Consider the following 20,102-nt stretch of genomic DNA (forward strand, 5'->3'; position numbering starts at 1 on the left):
ATTTCAATACAATAGTAGACAATAGACTCACTAAACACAATTACCATTTTAAAAAATAAATTTCAATTGCATGAAGAGAAAAAAATAAAAAATGATTTCGAGTACCTACTTTTTTGAGGAAAATACTTTGGCACTGCTAAAACTGTTGGTTTCCGGTTTTACTAAATTGAATATGGCCGCCAGTTGTTTAGGGTAATGTGGCGTTTGACAAATCTGAGTGAAATTATTAAAAAAGTAAATAGTGACATAAAAATGTTTAAAGTTTTAGGTGTTTTATAGCAGTTAATGAAAAGATAACATTGTTTACGTTTTTTTGTTAGTGTATTAAATTTTAAATGCTGAAAAATTAAACAGTCAACAAACTTTTTGTTTATTTCATCGAAGTGGTATAATAAACTGTTGGAAATAGATGATTATGTACTATACATATGGTATCTGAATTAAGGAATACGGATTTTCATTATTAAAGTAGGTTAGTATCATCAATATTCTTATTAAAAATATTTGTAAATCCACCAGGGTCGCCATTGTTTGACAGTATGACAGAAGATTTGATAACTGTCTTGCAGATGCTGACTTCCTACGTATACCTACAATGTTGTTATGATAGAATATAGATTGTCCTTATCACTATTTGTTTGCTTCTAAAGACCTAATGACAGTCCTAGGTCACATAATTTTCTGATATCAAACTTTTTATTCACGAGGTCCTTTTCTAACTGGTAAATAATATATTGTTTACAGAAATATACTTTGTTTGACTCCTGCTTAATCTGGATATAATTTGAGTGTCCCTAACAAATTACACAGAAAAAAAGTAAATCATTAAGTACAGTCTATTGCATTTCTTTTAAAAACTGATCAATTGGCTATGTCAGTAGATAAGTATTAATTTATGATTTATTTCGTTCCATAAGGTGCTTTAATAAATTCCTTAAAATACTTGATATAGTCTAATGCCTTAAAACTTTCCTGATTTCATTAAAATAAGTTTAAGATGCACAATTAACTAGAAATCTTGATACTTTTCATTAATCTCCTATTTCAATTCATAATAATTGTGCTTATGCTGTATTATTAAATCTACATTCATTGATACCATTTGTCTCTATGTGTTAATAAGTTATAAAAATTTAAAATTTTGTAGAAATCATATAAATATTTGGATGGAAAAAATAGCTGCCCATGGACATAAACAATACCAGAAGTCAAGAGGATTCTTGCCACCCATTTAAATTACATTACATTACAATACAATACAGAATACTAGTTGTATTCTTTATTTCTTTCATCATGTGTTCCACCAAAATAGCCATAAGAAATATGTTATTGGTATTTTATTTTATTTTATGCCTTTTGAATTGCAGGGTATGGCAAACTTGAATTTTCAACAAGCACCTAGAACCCTTGTAACGGGTGGTGTAGGAGGCCGTGTTGGTTCAGGTTTAGTGGGTGGAGTGTCGGGTCATGTGACACCCACATTTGGTGGCCCACTGTCGCCAGGGCGCAGTGGGTCCACCGCTATGCCAGGGGGTGCACCTCCCTCTATGGCATCAAGATCAACCTTATTTGGACAGAGGGCATTTGCAGACCGAAGAGTACCCATACCAACACCACTGTCACAAGCAAACACAAACTCTATGGTAATTGTTGTACACTCAAATATTATTATATTTTTCCAATCATGTTACACTTCACATTTATATAAAAGTGACAATAGTTATTTTTTTTTATGGAATAGGAGGACAAACGATCGTATGGTGTTAAGTCATCACCACCACCCACATTCTCTTGCAACACCAGAGGAATCACAAGAGTGTTGCCGGCCTTTAAGGAAGGTGTACACACTTTTTTTGGAGGTACCCATGTTGTATCATCCCGGAAACCCTGCACAAGGAAGCTCATTCCACAGCTTAGTAGTACGAGGAAGAAAGCTCCTTGAAAACCGCACTGTGGAGGACCGCCACACATCCAGATGGTGGGGATGATATCCTAATTTGTGGCATGTCGTGTGAAGGTGGAATTTGGTGGCAGGAATCAGGTTAAGCAGCTCTTCGGAACACTCCCTGTGATAAATGCGGTAGAAGACACAATGAAGCGACATCTCTACGCAACGCCAAGTGATCCAGCCGTTCACAGAGCACTGGGTCCCCGACAAATCGAGCTGCTCTGTGTTGCATGCATGCAATTTATAGCATATTATTATTTTTGGAGTTTATAGAGATAATAAGCTTGCTACCATTAGCATTCCATATATACCTAGCCTATATCTATCTTATTTAACTAACTAGCCTATTACCCCATGGTAACTATCTCAGATTATAGTCACATTAGAAAAAGAAAATGAAACATTTTTTGGTGTTCTTTATCTATATTGCAATTTACTTTTTACAATGATATAATATAACACTAATAATAAATTGTGGTCTGTTATAATATTAGTAATCCTATGTTTAGTATATTAAATTAATTGAAATTAATTTATATTGAAGTACATATTTAATAGTTATATTTTGTTCATTAAAGCAAAAAGTATTTATTGATTATAATCTTGGTCAAACCCCATTGAAATTTCAATCCACCACACACACAATTATATCACTCTTTAAATACATATAAAATTGTGTAAAGTTTTGTGTCTAAAAGATTTAGATTCCTTAATTATATTAGAATTTAATATATAATAAGTACAAGTCCTTATTGTCAAAAATTGGAAACTGTAACGGCCTTACAAATAAAATTGGCATAAAGTTATAACTAAGCATAAACGAAGAATATGTAAAATGTTTACAAATAGACATTTTGCTTATGAATGGTTTCTTCGGACATGTCCCGCGTTTATTTGCAAGGCAACTTGTCATTCGGAAAACTTCAGAATAATCATTGTATTGACAGTGTTGTCAAGGATATTGTTAACATTTTTGCATTTTCTTTGTTTATCATCAGTTATAACTTTATACCAAGTTTATTTGTAAGGCCGTAAGGCATTAAAAAGTATAACAGGACCTCTATAGTTCTGAACCCCTTCTAAGCCGAACACCTCCGCAATTAAAACAGCCAACGCACTTATTACATGTTTAAATGACAGCTCATTGGTCAGCACCAAGCAGTCCTGTGCCAGAACGTTCTTTTACATACAGCATGTGATAAAGCTTTTATCATTAAATAGAATCCCGCCATACTAATATATTGGATTTCTTTAGACAAGTTTAATAACTGTTGTTTATAGATTAATATACATTTAAAATTTCACAATACTTTTATTTTATAAAAAAAACCTTGTAGATTATCTGTACAATAATGTAATCCTAATGCCTGGAGCATTAGGATTGGAAGAGAAAACGAAAAGGGGGGAAATTTTTTGGAGTCTACATTAAAGAGGTCTTGCTGTACATAGAAAACTTAGGCAGTCAAAGAAATTGTGATGTCATACTGTATATAGTATATTGTGCAGGCTGTAAAGATTGATTACTGATCCTTTACTGCATCCATTCCCTTCACTCATAAAGACATACAAAATACTTTATATATCAAAATTTTCTCTGAATTTTCTTTAACCAGAAACTTTACAAGAAGTGCTTATGGAATACTAACCTCATTATTCAAAATTTCAGTCCAGTATCACGAATTTGACACGTTTCAACAGTAATAATTACCATTCTGTGTTCGGCGAAGGCGGCGATACGTCGACTCCTCCGTTGTTAGACTTAAGTGAGTTTCCGTCGCTGACGACGCGAGGGGCTGGTGACCAAGCGCCTACGGCCGCCCCTCCACCTCCAGGAACTAAACCTTATGGTCAGTACAGCATTTATTCTTTATTTTTTTCATAACTTTCATTCCCTTTATTATTTTTGTTTGAATAAACTTGTCAAAAATTGTCTGAAGCAAAACTCTGCCTACGCGTCTATTAGGCAGAGTTTTCGTTGTTGTGTTTTGACCACACTTTGTATACAATGTCACGCAATGACAAAGTTTTCAGTGAAAAACTGTTGAAATAACAGCATATCCAAACTTAGAAAGGATGTGAGAGTGAGGAGTGTCGTATTTCGAGTAAATGCACTTTTAAATTGACAAATTTTTATAACTAAAATGACGTTTTTAATCATTTTGCTAAATAATTACATTTGAATTGCTAAAACAAAATATATCACCTACAAATTGTGCGAAAGAGATGGATGTTTCTTCGCATCATAATCTGAGCTTATGAGTGTATACAATACATTTTGATCATTACTGGCACGGAATAAGGTATTAATTGGAATGAAAGTTTCAATGTAATATGTATAAGTTTATGTATACTTATATACAACACCACCCGGACATTTTTGACGACCTTCTATAAGGCGATTGTGAGTCTACTAGTTTATAATATGTCAATGTTAGTGGAACATAGTTAATGTGGGAAATTTACTCTTACTTTTATAAGTACACTAGCTGACCCAGCAAATGTTGTATTGTCGATATTAAAATCGCGATACAAAAGTAACTGTTGATCGTAGATGGGTGAAAATTTGAAGTTGTATTAATTTTTTAATGCTGACTACAAATTTAAAAAAAAATTTGGTGTGGACCGCCCTTAACATTTAATGAAAATAGATGTTGTCCGATTCTCAGACGTACCCAATATGCACTCAAAATTTCATGAGAATCGGTCAAGCCGTTTCGAAGCAGTTTAACTAGAAACACCGCGACATGAGAATTTTATATATTAAATTTATCATCAAGTGTGTGATGCTTAGAACAGTAATAATATCTTCAATGCTTATGAACAAAATTTTGATTTGATTAATTGCCTAGTTTTAGAACCACTAAGGCAAATAAGTTATTTTTGGGAAATACTGTTAGATTCTATAATAAGCTCCCCTCGACCATAACAGAACTGCCTGAAAGTAGTAGTAGTAGTTTGGAGTACGGTACCATGGATATCGCGAGCCTCTGCGACCCTGTAGCATAAACTGACGTATTTTTAATTACTTACGTAAATTACTTTTTGACGCTTTTGCGCACTTGCGAATATTTTATGACTATTTACAGGTGCTTTTTTAAGTTTACGTAAATATTTTTTTTGCATTTCAATAAAAATACTCAGTCCAGTAAATAAAATATACAGTATTATCGTTGCAGTGGGTATGTTGAAGCAGCCAATGACTGAGCAGTCAGAATTCATGATGTCTTCTGAAGATTTTCCTGCATTGCCCGGCACATCAAGTGCAGGTACTTCAGTAGTGGGTACCTTACAACAGTCTAGTGTACCTCACCAAGTCCTGCACGACTTCAACCATACACCTGAGCCTAAGCCCCAGCGGAAGGGCATACAGACTTCTCCTGAAGGTAAGTTTATATAGTTTTAGATTTCTTTAATAAAAATATGTAAAATTTCTATTAAAATCGACTTATTCTTTTAATTCACTTATTGGTTCATTGTACTATTTCATACAATATAGATGTACTTCAATGTGTGTTATGCACTGACATAACATTATTTGGAATTCATTTCAATTTAATAAAGAGTATTAATGCAATAATAGTGGTAATTTTTATAAATTTTAGAATTTATTATAACTTTAGAACTTAGATAATTTATATATCTAGGCCTGTTAAACCTGGCCTGTTTTTATCGGCTCTCTTACAGCAAGAGACTCTATCTAGACATTTAAATCATCTAAGCTTTAGAAATTTCAAAATTCAAGAAAATCTTTACCAACTAATTGAATATATTTTAATTACCTTATATTCGGAAGAAGAAGAGCTGAAAAAAGTACATTCAAGAAGCACAATTTAGTTAACATTTAACATATTATTGATATTGAAACAAAAATTGTATGCACAACAGTTATTGATTGGTGTTCATTATAAGTTTTGCAGAAATCTTAAAAATTTAATTTTCTTTTGCATTTTTGCTTCAAACATAATATTTTTACTTCATTACTAGAATAATTATGTGATGCACTGCTTTGATCAGCTTGTTGTGAAAATACACTAATGGTATAATGTAAAAGGTATATTCGGTTTATTATATGTTGGTGTGTGAATGTAGTTTGTAGAATTGTGTAAAATACTAACAGTAAATGACTTAAATTTTTTTGTTCTAAAGTTGTCATTCAAGGAGAACATTCGGACTTTTATGGTGTGTATAATTAATATTGATATTCCTTTGGTGTATTTAATCTATACTAATATATAAAGCTGCAGTGTTTGTTTGTTTGTTTGAACGCGCTAATCTCTGGTACTACTGGTCCGATTTGAATGATTCTTTCAGTGTTGGGTAGTCCATTTATCGAGGAAGGCTATAGGCTATGATGTTTTTCAAAATTAGGGATCCGTAATAAAATTGCTATTTTGTAACACAAGGTGTAAAATCGAAAACCTATTTTTGCGTGCGCTGCAAAAACTATTGACAATAGAACAAAATGATGTACAGGCTATAATATAGGCAATATTTTATTACTTATAAAACTATCGCGTGAATTATACTTTATATGGCAAAACAACGTTTGCCGGGTCAGCTAGTATTTAATATTATTCTTATTATATGTGCTTAGTGTACTTATTAATTTTTAATATGTATTTAGAAAATAGAAAAATGTTTTTATAATAAAATCTCAGCCCATATTCCAAAATTGTCTCGAAATATAAGTTTTATTTAAAAATATTTCATTACACTTAGTTAATAATAATGTTGTATCTAGTAGGAAAATACTATTTGTTCATAATAAATCCAACTTAACGTAACCAAATTTGTTCCATCCTAGAACTCTTACCAACTGAGCCAACTAGTAACACATGGTTCGTAAATCTTGGTATATCATAATCAACTCTCAGGTTGTGGCTCCATCTACAGGATCTGCTTTACAGTTGATAACCTGCTCAAACCCAATAATTTCATATCTATCTTCTCTATCTAATTTCCTAACATATATCATGTTAGGAAATTGACATGATATTCGTTCATTGAAATCTTCAAAGTCCGGGTTCGAACCCCAAATCATTAAAACATTCTGGTTACAAATTTAATTTGCATGTTAAGCCCAGAAGTGAGGAATATCACTTTAAATTAATAAGTTGTATAAATCTCACAATATTGTAACTGTTGAGAAGGTAAGAATGATTGCTGTATCATTCAACATGTAATTTTGTTTTTTTGTTTTGGTTGTCTTGCTGTTGGATTATGAATATAATAGGGAAATTAACAGCATCTAACAGTTTGCAATCCGTTAAATTTTCTGTTTTCCTATCAATAAACCTTGATTTGCTGTTATCATATATACTATATATATATATCATGTTAGGAAATTGACATGATATTTGTTTATGTATATATATATATATACATATACATACTAGCTGGCCCAGTAAATGTTGTATTGCCAATTAAAGTAATAAAAAAAATTCAATAATTAAAATTTTTGGAGTATAAAATATAGATGACGACAGATTCTCAGACCTACCAAATAAATCATACATAAAATTTATCGTACTACAATTATTATTATAATTGCCATCTTGCAACCATATAACGGATCTGTGGATGGAACCGAATAATATAAAAATCGTTATTAAAAAACCGGGCGTAGAAGGGTAAAAATTTGAAATTGTATGTATTTTTCAATGCTGAATCATAAGATAAAAATAAAAAAATGTCTTCAGGGGTGGGGGACATCCGTATCAATATATGAAAAATACATGATGGCCGATTCTCAGACCTATCCGATATGCACACAAAATTTCATATAAATCGGTGTAGACGTTCGGGAGGTGTTTGGTAACAAACACCGGGACACGAGAATTTTATATATTAGAAGTTACTATCATAATGCATGCGATTGTGATTTCAAATATCTCATTATATAATTGAATTTATCATTGTGTTGCAGGAAAAGTAACGAATATACCTGACACTATGATACCAAACCAATTTGGTATTGTTGGACTGTTAACTTTCATCAGGGCGGCGGAATCAGATCCTAGCTTAGTGTCCCTCGCATTGGGTCAGGACCTCACAGCACTTGGACTTAATCTCAACTCACCGGACAACATATACTTATCATTTGCTGGACCTTGGGCGGATAGTGCCTGCAGGTATTTATACATTTGTTTCATATTACCTAGTTTAATATTATACAAATTTGGACCTGAATGTTTAAATGTGGCAATTCGCATGGCTATTTGTATTTGTGTATTTGTTATATTTGGCAAATAATTGGCATGTGTGGACAGTTTATTTGACAAAGTGTTGGCCTTATTTGCCTATTTGACAAATAAGGCCAATACCAAATACGCGTTACCGTGCGCTTGTCGGTTTTTCGAGGCACATCAAAGGGGTCAAATAGGCAAATAAACCGTCCACACAATGGTCATATTTAGAAGCGCACGCGCCGTGAACTTGTCCGGACGTGCTTTATATATTTTATACTTTGTATTTTCTGACGCATAACATGTAATAGTAAGATGCATTTAAATAATAATAACCCGCTGCAAGTTACATACGTCCATAGTGTCTGTAAACACCTTGCATTCTGCTTTCAAATGTTTGCGTTTGCCTTTATTTGCCTGAACGTCATATATTTTGCCAAATACACCAAACACCCAATAGCAAACACAAATAGCCATGTGAAGTGCTACCATAAGATGTAAGTAACAGGTCATGCATGTTAGGGAATATATTGAAACACCACACCAAAATGTTATTAACTTTTGGCATTATACACACTACCCCTATGCCTATAATTCCTCTTAGCTTGAAATAAACATCGCGAATTATTTTATATTATGTACTTTAAGTGTGTGCACAATTGATGACATGCCGTTTTGGTGTGGAAATTATTACGACGAAGTAGAGAATAGTTATTTGTTCAACACGTGAGCAAAGTTATTTTTTGCTGTGAGTGCTGACTTTAAATCACGAATTGGCGAAGTAGTCTAGAATTGAATCTAATATAGACTACTGTGGTAGTGAGTGATTTAAAGGCATGAAACAAAAAAAATTTGCTCTCGTGTGAAACATACAACTTTTTTCAGCTCGACTAGCGAGTGTTAGAAACAATTCAGATAATATTTAACAATATTATAAATATCAAACACTCATAAAAAAAACAAAAGTTGAAAAATTTATAAATCTAAATTTCGATATATAAATTTTTGTGACAATGAGATAATACGCTTGGCTAAAATGAGTTTCGGAACGCACCGGACCGCATTGTTTATTTTTTTAACGCGGAGCAATTCCCGGATGTATGGTCACGTGGGGTTCGAAATTTGTGTTGCCTCACGCTCGCAGCAAAAGCCGTTTTTGCTGCGAGTTTTCACGTAGCAATAGCGCCCTTTTCGTGCTGGAGAGGAGAAAAAAAATTAACAAAAAACAACCTACTTCAAAACTATTCCCAAACAATAGATATAAATTATATGCATTAATTAATATGCACTAAAAAGTAAAAAAAATAATTGCGTATTTTTATACAATCTAATTCTAGTTAGAATTATTGTTAATTTTGGAATCTATGTCATACCGCCGCGGCCCTACCCTCGCCACTCGCCTTGTCACGTTACGCGTGCGACACAAGCGCATCTCACCTACAACCTTCCTACAACTATGTATATAGATACAAACCTACCGTGGCTGATACCGGCTGTCGCTGTCCTGCAGTTAATAAATAGCAGAATTCTGTTCGACTTGTTTCATAAAACTACAAGATTAAAATGTAATTCAAATTCAAATATTTTTATTCAAAATAGGATTAAAAATCACTTATTGAACGTTAAAAACTACCACCCATTCAAAAGAGACTGCCTCAGACCTGAGAAGAATGGGCGCAAGAAACTCAGCGGGCTTTTTTTTTATATAAAAACATGGATTACAATGTGATATCGTACAATAAACATTTATAATTAAAGAGCCTGAGGGTGTTCGCTTTATTCCCAGTCCGTGGTGTCATTAAGAAAATCGTTTATGCTATAATAACCTTTCCCACACAAACGTTTTTTAACAATTCTTTTAAATTTCGTAACACATTTGTTTTGTACATTTTCTGGGATCATATTGTAGAAGCATATACATCGCCCAACAAAAGACTTACTAACTCGACCCAACCGAGTAGTAGGCATAACAAGTTTATGTTTGTTCCTCGTGTTAACATTATGAATGTCACAGTTTCTAGAAAATTCCTCAATGTGCTTATGAACATACAGAACATTATCAAAAATGTATTGAGAAGCAACAGTCAAAATGTTTATTTCTTTAAATTTTTCTCTTAATGATTCTCTAGGACCTAGTTTATAAATCGCGCGAATAGCCTTCTTCTGCAGCACAAAGATGGTATTAATATCGGCCGCACTGCCCCATAACAATATACCATAGGACATAATACTATGAAAATAACTAAAGTATACTAATCTCGCCGTATCTATGTCAGTTAACCGTCTAATTTTCTTAACCGCATATGCTGCAGAACTAAGCCTATTCGCCAATCCTTCAGTATGGGGGCCCCACTGCAATTTGGAATCAAGAGTAATGCCAAGAAATACAGCAGATTCCACTGGTTTTCCCACCTCTCCATTTAATAAAATATTCGCATCTACATTTTTGACATTTGGCTCGGTGAATTTAATATATTTGCTTTTATGACTATTTAACAATAAGTTTATTGGCGCTAAACCAGTACACGATGTCAGATAGAGCATTGTTTACTTCGTCATATAAAACTTGGCTTCGTTTCACTTTGAATATAAGTGAAGTGTCATCCGCAAACAATACCACCTTGTGCTTTACAAGGTTAGTTAGATCATTTATATAAATTAGGAAGAGGAAGGGTCCAAAAATAAACCCTTGTGGTACCCCTATACCGAGAGGAGTCCCAGGAGATCTCCTGCCATTCACCTCTTCATTCTTCAATTCAGATCGTCTTATACCATAGTGACATAGCTTCCTGACCAGCGTTGAATGCTGAACACAATCAAAAGCCTTAGATAAATCACAGAAGATACCAAGTGCATTCTGTGATTCCTCCCAGGCCTCAAAAATATTTCTGATGAGTTCAACACCTGCATCCGTAGTCGAGCGTCCCCTAGTAAAGCCAAATTGTTTTATATGAAGTAACTTATAAGTGTTAAAGTGAGTAACCATTTGGCTTAAAATATTTTTTTCAAAAATTTCAGCAACACTGAAACAGGGCGATAGTTATTCGGGTCAGAAGTGAGTCCCGATTTAAATATTGGTGTAATATTACTATACTTCAGGTCAGGAAACACGCCATGTTCAATACAGCTATTAAAAACTAGTGCTAGATATGGTGCTATGACGTCAATAACAGAACTTATTATTTTTACAGATATGCCCCATATATCAGCAGTTTTTTTCATTTCTAAGGATCTGAAAGTTTTAATTATTTCTGCTGGGCTTATTACAACACTGAATTTGAAATTTTGTTTACATTCCTTAATATTTTCCAAAAGAAGTGACTCGGCAACACTGGTGGAGGAGAAGACAAGGATGCTTGAGATGGAAACTGGAATATCAGAAAAAAATTTCTCAAAAGCAGAAGCTACTTCCTGCTCAGAGTGGATTTTTGTATTGTTTATTATTAGATTATATTCAAACTTGCAGTATTTCGCTCTTTCAGATTCCCAGTTAATAACTTTCCAAGTCATTTTTATTTTATTTGAAGCATTTTTAATTATTTCTCTAATATGCATTGACTTAGCAATAGTACATACTTTCTTAAATAATTTTGAATATTTTTTCACATATAGAAGAAATGACACATCATGATTACATGATGGTCTCTCACTATATAGTTCAGATAACTATTGTCTGCTCCTATGAATACCAGCTGTTGCCCAGTTGTTAAATGACAAGAGACCACCCAAATTGACTGTCTTTGAAGTAAATATAGAGGCAAACTCTGTTTTAATTATTTTAAATAACTTACCATACATCTCATTTGGAGTACTGTTATAATTCAAATACAAGTTTAAGAGTTTTTCCGAAACATTGCCTCTATATTTCTCCATTCGCCTATTGTTTACCGGAACAAACGTAAACTTTTCTTCTACTTCAATATTAAAAGAAGCTAATTGACCAAAATGGTCTGAGCTCAGTTTACTAATTATTGACTGAGAAATAGGTTTATAATTAGTAAAAATATTATCAATACAGCTTTTAGAGGTGCTGGTTACTCTAGTAGGTTCTAAGAAAATATTTGATAAATTATATGATTTAAACAAAGATTTGAATCTAATACTTGTGGAGGATTTTTCTAATAAGTTAATATTAAAGTCACCCCAAATCATAATATATTTCTTAGATTCTGATAATTTTGATAGAACCTCCTCTTATACACTCTCAAATAACTCATATAATGCATGGGGGGGTCTGTATATACTTACAACAATGTAAATGGCACACTTAAGCTCTGCACAGGATATTTCAATGGTATGTTCAACAGATAGGCCCACAATATCTTTACGGTCTTTGAATTTAAATGATTTACTTATAAGTATAAGAGATCCGCCACGTGTTGCCTTTTCTCTGCTAAACACACTTGCCACCCGATGACCACTGGAGTTAAAAATGAGCTCATATTTTCTAAGCCAATGTTCAGTAAGACATAAGATATCAATATTTTCATGGTTCATTAGTAACTCCAGTTCCAGTTCTTTAACTAACAATCCTTGCATATTTTAGTGCATCAGGTTTATGACTTTACAATTACTATGTTTACTATTACTTGTACATTGTGTATTATATTGCTAGAGGAGTCCCCTATTGTCTTATTGACTAATTTAAATAATTTGGAACATTCCAAGCCAGAAACTAAACTATAAGACTGCTCAATAGAAGCAGTGTTAATCAAATAATTACTTTGCTCAATAGGAGCCGAGTCCAACAAGCTATTACACTGCTCAATAGAAGCAGTGCTAATCAACTTACTAACCTGCTCAATAGAAGCAGGGGACCGGGTTGCCAAATAATTGGCTGTGTTATAAAATAAATAAAAATATAGCGATTTAGCTATCTGTCTTTTATAAAATTAGATAGGTGTAACCTATCAAATGTCCACAGTTTACATTTATGATTAATATCAATTATGTGTATGTTACTACATAATAAATTACCATTATATGTCACATAAATAATGGTTTATTTGTGACGCGCGAGAAGGAATAAATGAACGTAGTTTCATGCAGTAACTGCTTCTTGTGTGATGTGTAATGTAGATTAATGTATGGCCGCAGTAAATGTTATAAGAATTAATTTAAACTCATTGATTCCAGGCCTCAGGACATGGACCACAACGTTCCACCTGAGTATTTGATAAACGGTTCAATCAGAGAAAAGCTTGCGCCAGTAAGATTGAATCGATACAAAGAAGATTTACTTTTTTATCTATTTTATTCCTATGTTGGAGATGTACTACAAATCGCCGCAGCAGCTGAACTGTAAGTTGCATTTTTCACTACTATAATAACTTATTTATGTATGTTTGTATATTTTAACATTGAACAATAACTTATCTTTACATATAAAAATTTCGTTTCACGTTGTTTGTCCGCGATGAACTCCTAAACCGATTTTAATCAAATTTTGCATGCTGTATGCATTTCGGTCCAACTTGAGAAATAGGATAGTTATTAATTCAATGCGTGACTCTTAATATTTTTACATATCAAATTTTATTTCTGTATGAATAATTTGGGAGAGAGATAAATATTTGACTCACAGTTTGACACTGCTGTGATACAGGAAAAAACGAAATAAACGTTGTTATTGGTAAACTTCGCAACTAAAAAAAAGCAGTCTTGTTGGTACCATTCTGTTATCAGTCTTCTTTCTTATCATAACTATATAACTATCACCTGTCCTTCAGGACAGGTGATAGTTATGATATGAGAAGAAGTGAACTTCTTTAGGTGTTGTAAGATGTGTATACATTTTTGCATACTAAAATTAAAAAAACCTACTTATGTTTGTAATTAGAGACCGGATTATATGCAAATGCATATTGCATATGCTTTTGCATATTTAGTACCTTTCCAGCGGTAGTTGCATATTCTAGAAAAAAAAATATCCATTTTTACGCTCGATCTCGCTCATCGTTCGATGCTTTTCATAGTAAGCCCAAACATTGCATCCAAATTTAAATTCTGCCCAGTAGCCTCAGTAGACGCTAAACGCTCCTTTTCCGCTTACAAAAATTTACTAAGCGATCGTAGATACAATTTGTCTACAGAACATTTAGAACAGTACTTAGAAGTGCATATTTTTTAAGGTAAATATTAAATGTCATTGTTACCTAGTAGGTATATCTTGTAATAGTTTTTTTTTCACAAATACTATTGTCAGTACAAGCCTTTATAAAATAAAAATATTTAAAAATATGACTTTGTATTTTTTCCTGTTTAATTGTATGCATGTTTTGGCCCTTTTTATGGATTTTCGTGTATATTTTAGCTATTATACTTGCATATTTACATGTATATTTTGGGCATTTTTTGTAACATTGACACACACACTTTACACAAATTATCTTGCCCCAAATTAAACATATATAGCCTGTGTTATGGGTTGCAAGACAACGATATATTGAATACAATATACTTACTTAAACATACATAAATACATTTAAACATCCATGACTCGGAAACAAACATCCATATTCATCATATAAATGCTTGCACCTACCGGGATTCGAACCCGGGACCTCTAGCTTAGTAGGTAGGATCGCTAACGACTCGGCTATACAGGTCGTACAGGTAACATATAATCCGGTCTATATTTATAATACAATACGAAAACCATATAGAATTCCTCTTACGAGATTTACGTCATATATACCACGGCAAAATAAATGTTGGGATTAAAAAAAGACTTTTGTTCGCTGTTGTTTATTGAATGTGTAAAAGTCCTTGGCTAACTAAAATCTAATGATCTAAGTTGAAATGCGATCAACTGTATAAATTTTTATTTTCGATCAATTATTTCTATATAAAAAGTAATAGTCGTAAAAACTGCAACACAAATATGGCCACAAGTATCCTTGTTACTTATGGTTTTTGTAAACACGCGGGCGCTAACGTTCCATCAAAAATGGTAAAAAACATTCTGACCCAAAAAAGTTTCTTGTATCACTTTAATGTAATGAATATTGAGTCGAGAAATGATCTTATATTATTTTTCATCCCATCTATTCGAAAAGGACGACTTGGTTTGCCTCTGTCTCTGATATGCCAACACGTCCCGCGCGCCCGCAGAAGCAACCAAAGAGCAATTAATAATAGACCCTGTAAAAAAATTCTCTCTGGTGTTTTTGTCTAGGGATACGTAGATATATTGGTAGTTTTTTGACGGCTGTCTTGCAGTGTCCTCGGGGACACGGTAATGTAGGACCATAGAAAGCTTGTGCACTGGAGCGTATGGGAGGTTTAACCTCATTGCTCTTGGTTCTAAGAGCCATAAAACCAAGCACAACGCTTTTGAAGACGAAATATATTAGTATTTATTTGGCTTTAGCTGGCGACGGCCATTTTTCTTTAGCATACATTTTTTTTTAGAATTTTTTTTTAGAAAAAAAAAAAAGATCCTATGATCTTATGATTCCTTTTTTTTTCTATAACGTGTCCACTATAGTAGAAATAATACAAAAAAGTTAATTGCAATATTTTTATTTTGACGCGTTTAGAGAAATTGACTATTTTATTCAATTTCTCGTACAACTCTGAAAGAGCGGCGGTATTCACAGCACGAATCTATCAAAAATCATTTTTTTTGTGTACAATAATCCATGCTTGTTTATCTAGCAACCCGTAACATAACCTGTATAATGATACCTTGAGTATTATGAACACAATTGGGTATCACGTTTCAAGTGGCCGCGCCGGATTTGCCAAACCATCTCAGCAGTTGGCTTCTGCGTGCGCGCGGGACGTGTTGGCATATCAGAGGTTAACCTCAGTGCACCCAAACGTTGTGTTTTCTGTACAAAACTTTTAGCGGGCAGTAATGAGTTTATAATCTTATTTATAAGTGCGCCGCAATTATCTTTGCCGCGCACTTTTTGAATTTGGAACATGTTAGTGTTCAGAAATCTCACCTATATCTGCAATGAAACTGCTACAGAAAAACGTATCTTTATGTAATACAAACTTTAAATTTAAGCATGTTGATCGCATAGAGATTATTAAAACGTTTAGACTAATTAGCGTTAAGAAAACTAAAGATCTCTGGGGAATCTCTGTTAACGTAGTGAAATCTGTAATAGAAATTGTAGCCAAAGACTTAGCTTTTATTTTCAATAAGTGTGTAGATTGCGGTAAATTTCCAAACCAAATGAAACAGAGCAAGATCACTCCTCTATTTAAGTCGGGAGATAAAGCTGACCCCACCAATTTTAGACCCATATTCAGTACTACCAACCTTTAGCAAGATTTTCGAAAAAATTATGTTAACGCAATTAATTAACCATTTTTACAATAATAACCTCATGCATAATAAACAATATGGTTTCACTCAAGGTCTTTCAACCACAGATGCTAGTATCATTTCATTTGATTCATGTGATGCGTTAGGAGTCTTTTATCCAAGGCATTCGACTGCGTTCATCATGAAACCTTAATTCGAAAATTTTTCTTTCTTAGGGATGTTTCACTAGAATTAATAAAATCATACTTGTGTAATAGGATTCAAAGAGTAGACGTTAATGGAAAAAGATCAACTGGCTCTATCATATCGATGGCAGGGCTCAATCTTGGGTCCTTTTTTGTTCCTGGTTTACGTTAATGATTTACCATACCTTATTCAAAAAAAACATACTGTTTGCTGACGATACATCTTTGTTATTTAAAATAAAACGCCAGCAAAAAACTTTCTGTCAGGTTGACGACGACATTGCTGAAGTAGTAAATTGGTTTAATGTTAATAACTTACTTTTAAACGAAAGGAAAACAAAATGTGTGAGGTTTACACTTCCAAATATAAAGCACCAACCAACACCTATAAAAATTAATCGTGAAAAACTTGATGTAGTAGAAACGACAACATTCCTAGGCATTACATTAGACTTTAAGCTACAATGGGGTGCTCACATAAAAAACTTATGTAATCGACTTAGCTGCTGCAAATACTGCCCGTATTTGCGATAAAAAAAATTAGGCAGCTGACAGATGTTGAAACGGCTAGACTTGTATATTTCAGCTACTTTCATAGTGTCATGTCTTACGGAATTATATTGTGGGGTAGGGCGGCAGATATTGAAAACATATTTGTGCTGCAGAAAAGAGCAATCTATTCTAATCTATCTAATCTATATTCAAGCAGTCTATAAAATGCGTTCAAGGGATTCATTGAGAGAAAAGTTTAGAGAAATAAACATTATGACAGTACACTGCCAGTACATATACGAGAACCTCCTATACGCCCATAAAAATATTAGCCAATTTAAAAAGAATAGTGATGTACACAGTGTCAATACTCGAAACAAACATAAACTCGCAATTCCATCTACTAGTCTCCGTAAAATTGCTAAATCTTTTAAAGTGGATTGTGTTGTATTTTATAATAAACTCCCAAATGAAATTAAAATGTTACCTATTAAAAAATTTAAATGTATCGTAAAAAGTAAATTAACATCTAAGGCCTATTATAGCGTGAAAGATTATTTGAATGATAAAGATAGTTGGAATTAATGTTCTAAATTTTGTTAATGAATATTGTTATACTCATTTGAATGCTATTGTAACTTTTGTACTTCATCCTGACTTGCACTAAATAACTTATAAAGTTTTACAGTGAATAAAGATTTTTTGACTTTGACTTTGAAATCGAACGTTGTTGTTGTTACTATAATATAATAAGTAATAAAAAAAGACTGGCTAATACGATGGCCCTTAGTCGCGCCGCCGTATGAATAAAAAAAAAATCAAAACTACAGCCCGCGCTTTCGTAAATTTCGAGGGATTATTAGAAATCCAGTTTTTCATAGAATTAAATTGATGGATAATCCTATAATAATATTACCTGCAAATTCATACATTTATATTTCATTATATAAGCCAATCGTAATTTTATTGAATGAAGAAATGCAATTAAATCAATGATTGTTACAGATAATAATGCTACTGTGGTATGCCTAAATGGATAGATTGATTAAGAATGCTATAATTAAATATCTTGCAGATATAGCCGCGAATGGCGATATCACATGGAGGAGAAGGTGTGGATCTCTCAGGCGCCCGGCATGCCAATGGTCGAGAAGACATCGACGTACGAGCGAGGCACATATTACTTCTTTGACGCGCATAATTGGCGCAAGGTGAGTACCTCCACACTCTACTTACCACATAGGAATTTATGAAATTGCCACCAACCTTATAACCCATAGACGACTAAGAACACCTCTGGGCGGGTGCTCCCCAGTACCAGCTTCTTTCATTTGACAACACACAATAAAGAGTCGCTCGAAGCATCGACAATCAAGTCATCTCCGATGTGCTTGATTTTTCGATGTTTCATTGATATGTGGGATCTCTCTGCATCTTCTACCAGATTCCCACGGGGGAGTGCTCATAGGATTTGTTCAGGTTGATATCTGCTAGGAGCCAAATTCCGCCACCATTTTTGCAAAGAGGGTGTGCATTAAATTCAGACAAAAAACTCAGAAATCTCCTCCCAGGTTGGCGATGTTTGAATACAGGTTAAGAGTACTAAGAAAAAGGGAGCATGTTTTTGTCTATAAAAATAATACTATGGGGATATACACAAAAAAAACAATAATTGTAGGTACAATTGTTGTGAGTTGAAAAACCGGAGCTTAATAGTATTACAAAAATGTAATTAAAGAGAATGTGGGTGGCGGTGATCACTTAACACCACGTGAACCGTACGCTCATTTATCCTCCTATTCCATAAAAAAAATATGTAATTAAAGACAGAACCTACAGATCAATATAGTAGGCAGTATGTAAATTCATTATAAACAAAGTATTCTTTCTTACATTTGCAGGTGGCGAAAGAATTTCATCTAGATTATAGCAAGCTGGAGGGACGGCCGCAACTGCCAGCCCACGTCCTCACCTAGCCCTCTCTCTCTCACACTATTTACGTAGTTTTGTTATATAAAAGTACAAGTTAAATAAACTGGTTTCATTTTTCCTACTAGCGTGAATTGCAACATTTAACCAGTGGCAGGCTCCTTTGCACAGTATGCCGGCCAGTTTATGGATAGCACATCGGCGCCTATTTCTGCCGCGAAGCAGTAACGTGTAAACATTACTTTGTTTCGGTCTGAAGGGTGCCGTAGTTAGTGAAATTACTGGGCAAAAGAGTCTTAGCATAAGTGTCTGAATGTGACGAGCGCAATTGTAGTGCCGCTCAGAATTTTTGGGGATTTCCAAGAATACTGAGTGGTACTGCATTGTAATGGGCAAGGCGTATCTATTACAATCAGCTGAACGTCCTGCTCGTCTCGTCCCTTATTTTCATAACAAAAAAATATCAACCCAGTAGACTCCTAACACCTATACATTCGTAATGCAAACAATTGAGTCAACCAACAGGTCTGCATTCGCGGGGTACCCAATCCTCATTTGTCAGATAATGTTTACAACAATCATATCGTTAACACTCTTTTCGCGCGTTTTTATGAATTGGCATGATAGCGAGATACTAGGCGCCATTACATCGGTCGAATTCAATATACGAGCGTTAAATCGCGTGCATTTCACCAGACACGACTGACCTGAACTCTAGAGGGAGTGAAAGGAGACTTGAGGGAAATGGAGCTCCAAAATTTGATACGGAAATGTTTATATTCCCAAATGGTCGCGCGTTGGTACGCTCCTCCTGCACGCAAGGGTCGCCCATGATACTCACGAGAATCAATAAATTCGCCTCTTCTCGACAAGTTCTAAGGGGAAAACCAATTGCAGTTTAGATCCACCCATTTATTATAATTTTGTGATTATGCGCATGAGAAGTAAGATAAAAAACTAGCAGTGAGGCACAAAACTAAATAGCACTGCGGTAATATTGATTTGGATAAACTTTCGTCGGACATTGGTGATGAGGCGCCGATCGATGTGGGTACTTTTTTTGACAGCCTTATAAACCGAGC

The 20,102-nt window shown here is 33.8% G+C and overlaps 1 protein-coding gene across 2 annotated transcripts; it reads left to right on the plus strand.

Annotated features, from left to right (window-relative positions):
• The first annotated feature begins 160 nt into the window (after window positions 1–160).
• Window positions 161–19,126, plus strand: LOC126970522 (regulator of gene activity). 2 transcript variants are annotated; one of them, XM_050816483.1, is made up of 8 exons: window positions 161–472; window positions 1,368–1,643; window positions 3,615–3,795; window positions 5,125–5,331; window positions 7,875–8,079; window positions 13,270–13,434; window positions 18,167–18,302; window positions 18,993–19,126. In XM_050816483.1, exons 2-8 carry the CDS (start codon window positions 1,371–1,373, stop codon window positions 19,065–19,067), a joined length of 1,242 nt encoding a protein of 413 aa, XP_050672440.1. In that variant the 5' UTR covers window positions 161–472; window positions 1,368–1,370; the 3' UTR covers window positions 19,068–19,126. The 2 variants fall into 2 exon arrangements, with proteins under 2 accessions (XP_050672440.1, XP_050672441.1); XM_050816484.1 differs by lacking the exon at window positions 161–472 and adding an exon at window positions 614–722.
• The last annotated feature ends 976 nt before the right edge of the window (window positions 19,127–20,102 follow it).

Source organism: Leptidea sinapis, chromosome 21 (assembly GCF_905404315.1).
Source record: "Leptidea sinapis chromosome 21, ilLepSina1.1, whole genome shotgun sequence".
Classification (NCBI taxonomy): Eukaryota; Metazoa; Arthropoda; class Insecta; order Lepidoptera; family Pieridae; genus Leptidea; species Leptidea sinapis.